The sequence below is a fragment of the Perca flavescens genome, chromosome 17 (assembly GCF_004354835.1).
Source record: "Perca flavescens isolate YP-PL-M2 chromosome 17, PFLA_1.0, whole genome shotgun sequence".
NCBI lineage: Eukaryota > Metazoa > Chordata > Actinopteri > Perciformes > Percidae > Perca > Perca flavescens.
In genome coordinates, this window is record NC_041347.1 from 13959060 (window position 1) to 13974446 (window position 15387).

At 41.0% G+C, this 15387-nt stretch overlaps 1 protein-coding gene across 2 annotated transcripts in view; it reads left to right on the forward strand.

Moving 5' to 3' along the window:
- The window catches only part of mcu (mitochondrial calcium uniporter), a 64481-nt gene extending 54289 nt beyond the window's left edge, over nucleotides 1-10192 (forward strand). For both annotated transcript variants that reach the window (XM_028604148.1, XM_028604147.1), the window contains exons 3-9: nucleotides 2188-2251; nucleotides 4018-4188; nucleotides 4587-4691; nucleotides 4847-5007; nucleotides 5708-5911; nucleotides 7410-7526; nucleotides 7727-10192. In XM_028604148.1, the coding sequence (XP_028459949.1) occupies nucleotides 2188-2251; nucleotides 4018-4188; nucleotides 4587-4691; nucleotides 4847-5007; nucleotides 5708-5911; nucleotides 7410-7526; nucleotides 7727-7807 (903 nt within the window). In that variant the 3' untranslated portion in view covers nucleotides 7808-10192. The remainder of the gene's footprint in view (nucleotides 1-2187; nucleotides 2252-4017; nucleotides 4189-4586; nucleotides 4692-4846; nucleotides 5008-5707; nucleotides 5912-7409; nucleotides 7527-7726) is intronic.
- Nucleotides 10193-15387: the final 5195 nt, after the last annotated feature.

Here is a 15387-nt window from a genome sequence, read left to right on the forward strand (position 1 = left end):
CGGTTTGCAGTGACATCATATACTAGGGCTGTGCTCGATTGAAGAAATTCTTAGTCGACTAACACTCATTCAATTGTCTCGACTAATCGAATAGTTGATTTAATCGACCAATCTGTAAATCTGAGTTTCTCCGCAAGGAGTCATGCAAAAGCACCACTTTAATTCTTGTGTTTACCAGAGATGTGCTCGTATTTTTCTTGGAAATAAGTCATTCAGCATGAAAAAAGCATAAAACATGACTAATCGACTAAAGAAATCTAAGTTGACTAAGACCAAAATGACCGATTAATCGACTAATCGACTAAGAGGGAGCAGCTCTATCATATACACATCAATGCACAAACGTGTACACCTGTTCTACCTGGAGATAAGTTTTCACTTCATAACTGTCAGTGTGAAGTCATAAAGAGACGTTGTGAAGAGCTTTGAATCTCTGCTGATGTGGTCGGGCTCAGTGGCGGTCAGATTGTGTGCATATCGTAAATCAGATATTACCACAGTTGTACACAGAGTGAGTGCATCAGACCGAGGCCTGATGGGTGCTAAATGCCATGCAGACAGGTCTGTTTTGAAAGCCTGTGGTGACTCTTTGCACTCATAGGACAACATACTGTATAAACATCCAGTTGACAGCACACACACATTATATACACACAAACACTTATGTTGTATTCTAATTTGGCTTTTCCCTTGCTCTAAGGGTTAGGGTTATGGTCGTGGGCTTGTGTTTGGTATCGTGGCAGCATTTATCACAACAGAAAAGAAAGCAATATTGATGTAATCATTTACAGCTTAATTTCAGATGATTGTTCATTTTCTGTGGTCCAGATGGTTCATATTACAGCACTACGGTGTCACAAATCAGGACCAGTCGGTAGACAAACAGAGCCTTTTTTGAGGTGCAGTAGAAGCAGATTTTATTAACTAAAAATAGGGATGTAACGGTATGAAAATGTAACCTCACGGTTATAGTGACCAAATTTATCACGGTTTTCGGTATTATGGCGGCATTTTTAAAAGTGTGTTCAATATGTTCAGAAAGCACTGACAGGCCTACACAAGCTGAACTAGTTTCAAAAAGTGTAACAGTGTTTATTATATTACAAAAAATATAGGCAAAACCTTATCAAAAGTGCAACTTTTAACATCAAATGTCCTGAGCGCCCGTCATCTCCTCCTTCCGCCATGATTCCAACTTCAAGAAACGCACGTTGTAGGCTACGCAGTGTGCCTGCGCGGCAACAGGAGACTCTGATGAAGCTGGGAAGGATTAAACGCACGGTTTCCACACCGTGGTAATCCACCGTGATAATCATGATATTTTAAATGAAAACGGTAATTGTTATCGTCAACATTTTTATTGTGGTTTACCGTTACACCGGTAATCGTTACATCCCTAACTAAAAGTACATTTCTGTTTTGGCACTCTTTCTTTCTTTCTTGCTTTATTTCCGATGTCTCATCCTCCTCCCAATCGCTCAGTGTAAGTGTGAAGGGAGACAGCCTGTCTAATGCCTTTTAAAAGGCTCCATCACCGCTCGGCAGAAAAACGTGACGAGCTCTGTAATTCCAAACGTGTGCAGACACACCTACTTTGCTGTGCTGACTGTATACAGTAGCAAAACAGGAAAAAGAAGGGTTTCCCCAAGCTCTGCTCCCGCCCTCCCTCCCTCCCTCCCTCCCTCCCTCAATCACACCACTCTATGACACAAGTGGAGAATTCATACTAAACTACATTGTTGTTATTCAGAATGCATTTGGCTGCCTTCTTTCTGTGTCTCCCACTGGGCTGATTTCCTCCAAGTGGTGGTTTGTATGTCTGAGTACCGGTGTATTTAGATGTGAGAGGCTCTGCTTGTGCGTGTGCGTGTTTTTATGTGTTATCCCGTTGTAAAATATTTGCGGGCTGCAGTTGGATCTCCGCTTCTTGGGTGTGGCTCCAGCCTAGATATGGTAATGTTTCTAGAAACTGCAACAGAGGAAGCCATTTTGTAACATAATACTCAGGCAGTCTAGCAAACAAACAATTATGTAGAGAAGTAAATTGCATAGAGTAGGGTAGTGTTAAGTTGTGTCACACACTGACTTACAGCACACTGAAAAATAACGGAAACATTAGATAAGAAGAAGCTGTGCACAAGTGGAATAAATGAACAGGTTGTTGCCCTTTGGTCTTCCTGTCTGCAGGTTTGGAGGGGCGCCCCCTCATGGCATGGACAGAGACTGTTGTGTTCCTCTGCTGCTCCAGAAGGTAAGTCCTTTCCCCCTCTCAGTTCATTCAGTTTATTTCGGTCCATATGAGCTGTATCAAAGCGTTTCCCAAATCAAGCCTCTGTCTGAGACAAATTAGTTCTGCACGTAAATAAGTTCTGCATTGATCATTTGGAATTAACAGCCAGTAGCCATGTTAATATGGAATCTGTCTCGGGGAAGCATCTGCTCGTCTGTGTGAGAGGCGGGAGAGATGGAGAGCGTGAACAAAGGGAAGAAGAGAGAGGGGGGCTGAGATGAGAAGGCAGCAGCAGAACATGCTGATGTGATTTTAAAGTGGGATTGATAGCTGTAGGAATAGGAGCAGAGATAGGCACAGGATCCTCACACTTTTAGCAATGTGGCTGTGATGACAGGATTTTGGAGGACAAAGGGAACAGGTGCAGAAACAGCTATGATGCTCAGGGCTAAGATTCAAAATTGTCACCGTAATGAAGAAGTAGGCGTGAAATGAAATCTCTGCACCTCTGCGTCTTTGAACATGGTCAAGAGACACTTTTGAAGCCGAGCCCAGTTGGTGCTGCCAGTGGCAGCCGATGATTCTTCACGTTTTGGAGCCCATGCAGAGATCTGCTGATTCACTGCAGTGGTCCCCCTGAGCAGGAGGAAGAGGTTGTCGTGTGCAGCAGCAACAAGGCAGCTTGGATCACCTCCGCCGTGGGCGCACAGCTCGCTACATTGATTCATAGCTCTGTCATTAGGGGACATTCAGCATGGTGATGGTATAAGCTGTACGGGCTCATTATAACCAGAGTTAAATACGGACCAAAAGAGCTGGAATACAGACCATTAACAGTATGCTGGAAAAATAAAGTGCAACTAAGCAGAACAGTAGCTCAGCTGTTTGGGTTAAAAATTACAATTCTTATGGTGGTGCTACAAAACAGCGCTGGAGGCCCACACTAATCATTGAAACGCACCACGAACTTCAAAATAGTGTTTGGAGTCCATTGTGTTATTCCCACGCACACTGATTCATTTCATTCTTTTTCCCCGTTTGTTTGCTACTATGAAAAGCCAAAACCTTTTCAAGAAATGAATGAATAGCATTGTGTTACCTCAAGGTATTTCTGATTGTCAGTCCCACCACACAAGCATCATTTAGAGATCTTTTAGCCTTTCTATGGGAATGAGAAATATCAATAGTTGGCATCAACAAATGGAAAGGTTAGCAATATCATACTGTGTTGATCTTCAGAACCCGACAGTCGAGAGTGGGCTTATTTTTGGCAAAATCAGCAGTCGGTGGATGTCTGTGTCTACATGTATAAGCCTGTACTTGCATGTGTATGAGCAGCACACTGATAAATAAGTTTGAGTCATCTATTGAATCAGATGTCCTGTATTTACAAATTACTCTTGAATTAGTTGCTGTTTGCAGATACTGTACGCAGTGTTTACAGCAGTTAGATCCTATCAGATAATGTCAGTCACAGAAGAGTATACTAACTAAGTAAATTCAATTTTCAGTTTCTTCAATCAGAGGGAGCAGAGTACATGGAAGCTTATTTCCATGGTTCATTTAAGACATTGGGGTGTCATTTCACATTTCGTGTGTGTGTGTGTGTGTGTGTGTGTGTGTGTGTGTGTGTGTGTGTGTGTGTGTGTGTGTGTGTGTGTGTGTGTGTGTGTGTGTGTGTGTGTGTGTGTGTGTGTGTGTGTGTGTGTGTGTGTGTGTGTGTGTGTGTGTGTGCGAGCGTGCGTGCGTGCGTGCGTGCGTGTGTGTGCGTGCGTGCGTGTCCACAGAGGTGACAGTGGTGTATCAGAACGGGCTGCCGGTGATCTCAGTCAGTTTGCCGTCCAGGCGAGAGCGCTGTCAGTTCACCCTCAAGCCTCTCAGTGACTGTGTGGGAGTTTTCCTGCAACAGCTCCAAGCAGAGGACAGAGGCATCGACCGGGTAGCAATCTACTCCACGGGTATGTTCGCAAACACAAGTAGTGTACACACACACACGCCGCCACCGCTGTATCCATTTACCTCTGCAGGTTCTACATATGCATGTCATTACATGAAGTGTTCTTGTGTTTTGATACTGTTAAGGGTTCCTGCAGCTGGGGCTTTGTATCAGAATTTAATACCACTGCATGCACCATGACATTTTTCATTCCTAACTCTGCACAGAGGTTTATTATTATACAGGAACAACTGGTACTTGAAATCTTACTCGTAGTGTGTAAGGGCATCTGCTTTTACCTCCAGTGACAACAAGCCTGATTATCAAGAGATGTCAAGGGTATTTGAAGTGGCTATCCATCACTGCATCCTTTTACATTTCTCTCTGTCTCTCTCTCTCTCTCTCTGTCTCTCTCTCCAGATGGAGCGAGGGTCGCCTCCTCCACAGGCATAGACATCCTGCTGCTGGATGATTTTAAGCTAGTCATTAATGACACCACACACCTCGTGCGGCCACCAAGGAAAGGTGAGGACTGGCAAAGAAAAGGCAGAGTTTGTACTGTTTGCTCTGAGTCATTTGCACACAGTGGGAGTCACTACCAATAAGAGGAAGAAATGGTTTGTGGAGGATCGTATTAAAGACGCTCTGTATTTGTTTGCATTTGTGTCTCTGTGCTTCAGAGCTGCTGCCCCATGAGGAGGCGGAAAGGCTGAATGACGTCAAGTTTCTGGTGCAGCAACTCTACACCACTCTGCGCATCGAGGAGCACCAACTCGGCAAGGAACGGGAGCTGATTGGACGACTGGAGGACCTCAACTCTCAACTCCGCCCCTTAGAGAAGGTCTAACTTCGTTTGAATATACTGACATTTTTGTTGCTGGGTGTACATGTTCAATGCTGCTCTTAGCTAGACCCACAAACCATTGCAAGGTTTTTAACCAGCCAACCAAATGTTTGACAAATAATTGAACAGTAAAACAAAGTGACCTTGCAATGAAAATCATCCGATTTTGTGATTTTCCATGGAAGCCAAGAGGCGTGGTAGATGCTCAGAATTTTGATGTGTATAATCCTTTTATCTGCAGATAATTATTATTACCTCCACCAGATCGGGTTGTTTTTTTCAGTTTGGTTTGTTTGTCTGTTTGACAGCAGATTTTCATTAAAACCCATTCATTTTTGGATCTGATCCGAATCATGAAATATATGAAATAATCACTCACTTTCGGTTACATTGCGAGATAGGGCATGGCCTTGGCGGAGGTCTACGCTATCCGAATGCCCTCCTAGTTATTTTATTGTATCATTAGTTTAAGATATCAGGCCTTGTTTCCACTCAGCCATTGAGGATTACTAATTAAGGTCTGACCAGTTGATTTATCTTAATTATGGGTAAGGGGCTATCAAGGGTTTAAATAACTTATTACAGTAGCTCCCGGCCTCTATCCTTCTTCCTAACTCAATTCTCATATCCACATATCCACTTCTTTTGTTCTATTGAAACTGGCTGACTGCTTGCGTTCTTCTTGACTTCTGTGTAGGTGAAGGAGGAGTTGAATAGGAAGGCAGAGCGGCGTACCACCTGGGTGCTGTGGGGCGGCATGGCGTACATGGCTACCCAGTTTGGCATCCTGGCCAGGCTCACCTGGTGGGAGTACTCCTGGGATATCATGGAGCCCGTCACCTACTTTATCACTTATGGCACGGCCATGGCCATGTACGCCTACTTTGTGCTTACACGCCAGGTAAGACCCAACGAAACACAACAAGTATGCAAATACATATTCATAAGTGTAATAAGCATCTTCTGCTGGTGCTTGGGTTAGAGCTAAAATGATTAGTTGACAATTGTGATAGACAATTAATCATGTAAGTCATGTATTAGACTTAAGGTCAAACTTTCTGTGGCTCAAGTTTCTCAAATATGAGGATTTGCTGCGTTTTGTATTACATTTGTATTGTAAATTAAATCTTTTGGTTTTTGCAATCTGAACATTTTACCTTGGTCTGATCCTATTTGTGATTTCCTGACATTACGGTATGTATTCTAAACAATTGGCCGATTCATCGTAAAGGTTTTCATTTTATTATGTCTATATCTATCTATCTGTCTATCTATCTATCTATCTATCTATCTATCTATCTATCTATCTATATATATATATATTAGTGCTGTCAAACAATTAAAATATTTAATCGCATTGTCATAGTTAACTCGCAATTAATCGCACATTTTTATCTATTCTAAATGTCCCTTGATTTCTTTTTGTCCCATTATTTTTTTGTCATTTTAATGCTCTTATCAACATCGAAGCTTTAATGAGGGGATGGAGAATTTGCATCAGCTGTGTGCTTGGCCATCAAGTGGCATTTCAGACTGGACGTGGTGCGAAGATAGTTTAGTTCACAATGACAAAACACACAGATCACTTTGGTCTTGTCAATGGAACCATTTGGCAACTTTGTAAAAGTAAACTTTCCAATCAGAATCTTATTGGCATCCATTGCGGTGTCTCGCGCTCGCCATCCACTCAAAACGTAACGTTAGCCTACTACTCTTTTGGCCGGCTCGCAAGCCCAAACAAGTGTGTGCAGCGTGCCTGTTGTTTTGTTTCCGGCCTAGCTAGAGCCGATGTTGTGTTGTAGTTTTTCTAACGTTACTAGTTGTTGCAACAGCATGTGAAAAAAATGACAAAGTTTGCTAGGCCAAAAAGAATGTTAATCTCGCCATAAAAATATTTACGCCGTTAAAATAGGTTTGCGTTTACGCCGTTAATAACTCGTTTAACTGACAGCACTAATATATATATATATATATATATATATATATATATAAATAAACATATTTATAACCTTTCCTCTAGTGGGCACTCACAAAACACTTGTGTTTTAGGTGCTTCCTTTGTGCCAAATAATGTAATTTATTGAGGTAAATTTTCCTTTTTTTAACGTTATGCTGTAGCAACTAGAGAACAAAGCATTACGCTAATGAAAACCAATTGTTGTCCTTTCTTTGCAAAACCCTGCATTCAATTGTAATATTTGTAGCTATTAAACAGGCTGGTCTGGTGATTCAGCATTCATGAATTACCGCTAGCTTTGTACTCCGAGGACGTGGAGTCCATCTGATGTTGGATTTCTGGTGTGTTTAGACCCATGGGATAGAAAGCAGAACATGGATGATATCTGATAAACTGGTTCTTCTTACAAAGTGCTCCATCTGTGTTTCTTCATAACCTGCAGGAGTATGTTTACCCCGACGCTAGAGACAGACAGTATCTGCTGTTCTTCCACAAGGGAGTGAAAAGGACACGCTTTGACATTGAGAAGTACAACAAGCTGAAGGATGATATCGCTGAGGTACAGTCGCTTGGTGAAAGCTGGATGTTCTGTGATGTAACATGAGCACTGCAGTCACACTGGGGATTCTCACATTTTACAGTCCAATACTTTGATTTGTAACGGCTGTACTAAGACCTAGTTTCATACCATTTCCCACTTACTTTCTTTTCATATTTTTTACTCTACCCTGTCTCTCTCTCTTTGTGCGCCCTGTCCAGGTGGAGTTGGATCTGAAGCGTCTTCGGGACCCGCTCCAGCTCCAGCTCCCAGTTCAGCAGCTCACCGCCAGTAAAAATTGATAGGAATTGATAGGGACTTCCTCCTCTCTCAGCTCCGGCAAACCCCCTTTCCCTCTTCCCTCTTCCGTCCAACACCCTTCTCCCTTCCCTTTTACCCCCAACTCTTTCCTCAGACTCCTCCCTCCCACACCCAAAAATCCCATCCCTGTCTTGACTGTGGGAGTTAGTTTTTTCTCCTTTTTTTCTTTTTTTTTTTTTTTTTTTTTTTTTACTTTCCTGACTGAAAACTTCAGTTGGAATTGCAAGTGAAAACCGCTTAAAGACGAAGAAGGATGGCGAGAGTACCGGGAATTTAAAAACTCTCACGGCTGAAGGATGGCGAGGATGATGAAAAGGACAATGATGATGAAGGAATAACACTGGGCACTATGGGTATGCCTAAAGTCTCTGGAGGGACAGCCTGCAGGGAACTCCAGGGGAATTATTACACCTCTAGACAATCCAGAACAGAGGACATGCAGAGGGGCGTTAAGTGACGTGTGTGTGTGTGTGCATGTGCGTGCGCATTTGGTGCGTGCGTGTGTGTGTGGGACTTTTGGGGTACACTGGGACATCGACCCTGGCCACTCAGCCCTGGTCAACACAGCAGTGTAGTCCTGCTTCCTCTAGCAGTCAAACTGTCAACACACGCACACCTACTCTTGGTAGGCTCCAGAGAGAGTTCCCACCCCACACGTTAAAGTTTACAAGGAAGTCCTTACTGCAGTCGCACCATCAGGGGGGGCCTTCGTCTTCCTGTGGCTGAACTCTGCTGCCTCCCCCTCCCTGGGCCACGCCTTCTCCAGGTGACGGACAGCTGTCCCTCCCAGTGTGACCTTTGTCAGGAGCTTGTCTCGACTTGCAGGACATAGGCATGACGACGCCTGGTTTCCTCTTCCTGTTGACGTCTTGTAGCGGCCCGGTCTGCGTATTGAGTATGAGAGTACTACCGACAACAACATCACTGTGTGTTCTTTTATTCCAAAAAAAAATATTTTGGCACTTTTTATTTTGAAAGCCATAGTATATTTGTTATGAAAAGAATATAAATATATATATATATATATATGTATACAATCAAATAAACAGATGACCAGAGGCTAGTTTTTTTCAGTGGGGGGAGGAGCTCTCTTACAAACATCAGAAACTCATTTACATCCTCTGAAGATCTCCTGCCATGAAGGACACCCGCTAACAGTCCAACGCACACACACACACAAAGCATAATAATGTATGCATTTACTAACTTGAACTAACTATTTTATATTTTGTTATGACAAACGCACACAATTTAATTCACAGTAACAACGTCCTAGGCTGGATGTAAGGCTCCTGTGCATGGCCACCAAAGAGAGGGAAACCATGTTGAAGCCAAATCAGGGTGAAAATGGCTTTGATTGGAATTGATTTTGAGCAATGCAGATGGGATGGGGATAAAGCCATGCTTGACCTGTATAATCATCTCATGAATACAAAGATTGCTGCGGAAATGCTTAACATAATGGAGGCGTTAAACTGTGTAGTGACCATTGTCTCAGACGAACCCACAGGCAATGTATACAGTAGTTTAATACATCTGATGAACTGAGAGGCTTTTAAAAAGAGTAAAGCCGCAATATACAGCAGGTGCAGGATTTGAGTAAATTGCCTGCAGTTCAATATTTTCTCCTTTTCCAATCGAAAGTATTGTTCTTAGAGGTGTAGGTTATCAGATTTTCAGTGACCTGGCCTTTAATTTAGCAGCATGTGATGTGCATTTCAACAATGTTTTCATTATTCTCCCTTTACAACGCTTATTGACAAAATAACAGAAGGCTACATCTAAAAAAAAAAAAAAGCATCATGGCACTGATTCCCAGAGGCTTTTTTGAGTTTTCTCCTCCCACTGTTGCTGTAATGCCCCCCTGCTCCCCCCCGATGACACGGCAGGGTAGACTGCATGCTGTGGTGTGCCCTCAGTAGAAATTTGTGAATGTGTAGGAGCATTATTGCAATTTTGTACCTAATTGGACACTTTTCTTTGCCACATCTAGCTGAAGTCTCATCCCCTCCCCGATGGGTTAAATCAAAGGTTATAGAAGCCATATGTTTATGTTGTCCATTTTTTGGGGATGGTCACTAAATAAACCTTTGTCAGCTTCACTTAGTTTTCTGTTCAGGGTGAGGATTGAAGGCCCCTGTAAATGACATGACGTCCCCGAACATAGTCTAATTCAAGATCCTGCTTGTGTGTCTCGTGGCTGAATCCTACTGAACAGATCCTTGTGTTTAACTTCTGATTTTCGATTAAAATGCATGCTTTTAGGTCAAATCAAAAGTTAGCCATGCAGATCTCAAGGCAGGATTTGGTCGTGTGTGTGTGTGTGTGTGTGTGTGTGTGTGTGTGTGTGTGTGTGTGTGTGTGTGTGTGTGTGTGTGTGTGTGTGTGTGTGTGTGTGTGTGAGAGAGAGAGAGAGAGAGAGAGAGAGAGAGAGAGAGAGAGAGAGAGAGAGAGAGAGAGAGAGAGAGAGAGAGAGAGAGAGAGAGAGAGAGAGAGAGAGAGTGTGTGTGAGTGTGAGTGAGTGATCTCCAAGGGAAACCGTGCCTTTTGGATGATTTTAAAGGTATAGATAAGCAATTTGGTAAATGGCAATGATATGTCCATTGACATAGTTATTAATCTCTTATTTGGAATGAAACCTTTAAATAAAAGGAGGATTACATTTAAATGTTTAGGAGTGCAAATGGGAACCTGTGTGTTGATGCGTGAGTGCACTGTGGGCAAAGTTTAGACCACCATATTCATGAATCCTTCGCCCCTAATCACCAACTGTCAGTAGTGGTAGAAATCAATTCTGCCCTCATCTAACTTCATAGCAGTCATGTGTTTTTCCTGAGTAGGCCAGTTTACACACACACAAACACACACACACAAGGACGGCGGCGTTTCCTTGGAGATGTACTGTGGCAGGTGAGAGTCTCTGTCTGCAGTCCAATCCTTCCCTCTGCTGTTTCTACACTTCTCGCCATCATCACCTCCTTCTTTTTAATCACACCATCCACCTTTTTATTGCCTGGTTTTTGTTTTCTTGTTTATTTAAAAAAAAAAAAACGAAATATATCAAATATAGGGAAACTTTATTATAAAGAGGGTGTTGCATGAATGTATGTTTACATGAGAAGTTATGTGAAAATAAAAAAAGATGATTTTATCAAAAAAAACTGCAAAGATAATTTAAGAACGTTGTTTGTAGAGATTCCTAGTTATAAAGGACAGTGGACAGGGCTGCGTCTTTAGAATCTGCCCTGCCAAATCTGACTTAAATTCCAGCCAACCAACTGCTCAAACTACCATCTTCACTTGTTTACTCCCATAAACTCCTCCCTCAGCGTGCATTTATAATCCCCAATGAACGGAACAACACCCTCCATCCTCAGTGCACCTATAAAGGAGGAGACCTCTTGACCTCAGTTACTAACGTCCTGGATTTAAGTCCAAAGGAAAAGTGTCATGCACTCTCGGTTAGCTTATTGGGGAACGCCTCCCATTCTCGTCCCTCTCTGCTGTCATTTTCATCCACCCTCAGCCTTTTTTCTCCAAAGCGACATTATTATTCAACGTTCTGAATATGTGTTATGTTTTGAATATCTTGTTTGTGTGCAAGTACAATAACATATGTTTAAAATGCCTAAAGAGTGAAGCAGAATGTAGGAATTGAAATGACTCCATTCTGACCTCATATTTTTATTTGATTCGTTTTTCTTGTCTTTTTTTTTTCCTCTTCTGTTGACATATGATGCTGTAATGTTGGCAAAAAAAGAAAAATGTAAAATCCTGTATCATTTATGAAATATGTATAAAAGAGAAATGTAATTCAATTATCAATAAAATCCTTATCCAGTTTTTGGAGCCAGTGGTCCACTTGAGGTTTGTGTTGTTCCCACTGGAAGTGAAGTGATTTATGGACATACAGAGCAAGACACAGCTTTTCAAGGTCTTGACCACGTCCTCCGACTCTCCTTGGCCTCCAGCTTTTCCTGTACAGGACATCCTATGAGATAGAACTGAGGGGATAAACTGTTCTCATACAATAGGTACATGAAGCATGACGGTCTATTGAAACTCCATTCACGTCTAAAAATCGAAAGGTTTATAAAAAAATGCCAATGGAAAAGAAAAGGCTATGATATTTTCCTTTAAAATTTGTTTAAAAAAGTAAATCTTTTGTAAAATATTGGTTTGATTATTACTGTAAGAAAGTTTTTCAAGTATGCCGAGTATGCTACGCAAGCGGCTCTGTGAGGTTCTGTACTCAGGCACAGCAGTGCTATGAGCTAAATTCTGATCTCAGCATGCTATCATGCTGCTGTTGAACTGATAAAATCCATATACCATATCCACAATCTTAGTTTTACATTTGAACAGTTCCTACGTACAGCTGGGGGTAATGGGAATGTCATCAGTTCTGCAGGTGTTTGGTCATGAACCAAAGCATTGGACAAATGTTGACCTGATGATGGTTCTCGATAAAAAGTCAGGGGATCACCAAGGTTGTTATGTTCATCATTTTCCAAGTTCCAAATTGTATGACACTCCTTTGACATTTCACTAAAAGCCCAAAAAGTTAAGCGCCTGTTGGCGCTAGAGGAAAAGTACAGGGATCACTAAAGTTACCAGGCTTCAACCTCCTGGGACCATGAATGTTCGTTCAAAATCTGTTGAAAATCAATCCAGTTTTCGAGCTATTACAGCCTGGCCCAAAGTGATCGACCAATAAATTTACTTTGCCTTTCATATGCCTCGCCTTTAGTGTGTCTAAAAAAAAGAAAAGAAAAAACGACCAGTATCTTTAACCTCATCCTGCAACACATTTCACAGTAGTGATATCAGTAAAACAAACCTAAACCTAGCCTCCCAATGAATATTCGAGAGGCGCAGACTATATATACTTTTAAGTCCCTGCTAAAGAACACCTTTTTACCATGGCCTTTGGTCCTAGGTGAGTCTGGGCGTCAAATGTCTTTTAACATGTTTTGTCATTTTATGTTATTTGTAACGATTTATTTTAAGTGATAACTTTTGTATTTTATATTTTACCATGTTCAGCACAATGGTTAACCACAGTAGTTAAAAAATCAAAACTCGTAAAACTAAATTAAGCTGAAATGTAGAGGAAAATTGAACACAAGTGAAAAACAAGGGGACAATTAAACATGAAAAACTATATACACTGTATGCTTTTCCTGTACAATGTGTGGTTATGCAGTAGTACAGTATAATAAAGTGCTGATTGATCTTTGGCCATAGGGACCTGCCGCCCGGTGGGCTAACGGTGTCTTACTCCCAGGAGTAATCAAAAAAGAAGAATGGAATGTTCCACCTCATTTCTTCTAACAGCCTGTTGGATCAACGTCTCCATTGATTTATTTACATATGAGAAACAAAAACTGCAAGCATCCGGTTAGTTTGGGCACTTTCGAAATGAAATGGGCTTGAATGGGCTTTAGACATTTTCTGGCCAGGAGTAATGGTAAAGTAATGACTTAGATAAGAACATTTGCACTCTATTGGCACAGTGTGTCCTCAATCTACTCTATAGTAAATCCTGAATGTGCAAACCTCACTGTCGCCTTGGAGCAAAAGATGCCTCAGCACGGCATTAAGCAGATTAATCAGATTGGTTTAATGCTGCCGCAGATCAGATCATTGCTCAGTTTTACACGCCCTTTAAATCAGGAAGGGTGAGACAAAAGATTAAGACACAACCACACTTTCACAGCATGGTTATCAAAAAATGATGTAGTTTAAGGTCATGTGCGCAAGGATGGAAGGAGTAGACTGTGAAGACTGAAACAATGGGAGGATGGTCCTGTCACTGGATTTGGGGAGACCGACAACATGACAAAATGACACACACAGATAAGAGGCGCCTATTAAAAACAGACTTCCCCTAAGGATGAACCAGAAGAGGGACACACACATGCACACTCAGTCCTGAGCTTGGCTATCATTTAGACAACACAGAGAAAACGCATCACAATGTTTTGGGTAATTACCAGTCTGCTGCTGGAGGTTGTTGCGGTTGCAGGTGTAGGTGAGTTAAGATTATTGTGTGAATGCTGATTTAGCAGCATACGCAGTATTGTTAACCGATTCTTCTGTATGATTGTTGGTCACCTACTACTTCTGCATAGTTTCAGCTACAAAAAGCATTGAAATATCAAAATGGTCAGCTCTTTAAAGGACATTGTGCTTGTATTCAACTTTTCTCCACCATTTATACTTTTTAAAATATTAAGCTTTTTTTCTTTTTACATTGAAAGTCAATGGAGCAATCTTTAAATCCTCTTCAGACTTCTTCCACTTCTAAATGCTACTCTTCCCACATACTTTCACCTACAGATGTCATTCAAACTTTAGACTGTTCACAAAACCTTCATATATTACAGTGTGATTCAGCTTTTCAATATATTTTACAATTATGTTATCACTGTTTAAGTATAGTGCTTTTTTCTGGCTTTTTCTACGTTTATAATGTCGGTGTAGAGTAGTGTGGACCATGCTAGGACTGTTTTTGACATGCTTTATTTGTTGGCACTGTAGCTCAGTGGTTAGCACTATTCTACCACCAGCAAAGTAGGCACTGCAGACTCTCACCCTTTGTCGATTCCCAGTATGGGCTGGGCCTTTTTGTGTGGAGTTTGCATCTTCTTCCAGACTTTCTTTGACATACTATACAATGACTTTTTTCATCACAATTTTTTTACATACAATACTACGACTTTTAATCACTTTTTTTGAATAATATACTACGGTATAACATTTTTCGATGTACTATTCTATGACTTTTTTCGACATACTATACCATGATTCTTTATCACTTTTTCGACTTACTATAACTATTTTTGACATAAAATACTATGACTTTTTTTCAACATACTATACAGTTTCTTTTTATCACATACTATACTATGAAGTTATGTTTTTTTTTCGACATTCTATAATAGGACTTTTTGATATACCATACTATGACTTTTATAATTTTTTTTCAACATACTATGACTTTAACACTTTTTCGACATACTATACTAGGACTTCTTTTATCACTTTTTTTGACATGCAATACTATGACTTCTTTTAAGATCAATTTTTTATTATTTTTTTTCATTTCAAACATTCAGAACAGACAAACACACTTGGACAGGAACAACCACCCTCTCCCAACCCCCACCCTCCGCGGTCAAGGAAAAGAAAAAAAAAAAAATAATAACCAGATATCACACCTTGCCCAGTCACTTTCCTCTAATTCTTGTGATGCTGAAGTCTTTAGGACTGATAATACTATGACTTTATCACTTTTTTCAACATGCTATACGAAGACTTTTTTTGATATGCCATACTATGACTTCTTTCGACATGCTATGACTTTTTTATCACTTATTTCGACATGCCATACAATGACTTTAATAAATTTTTTTCAACATACTATGACATTTGATATACCATACTATGACTTTTTAATGGCTTGTTTCAACATACTTTGACTTTTTCAATATTCTCTGTTTGATATCACAGTGACTCAGTAGTTCCAAATAGCACTATCGACTAGGAACTACAGAGC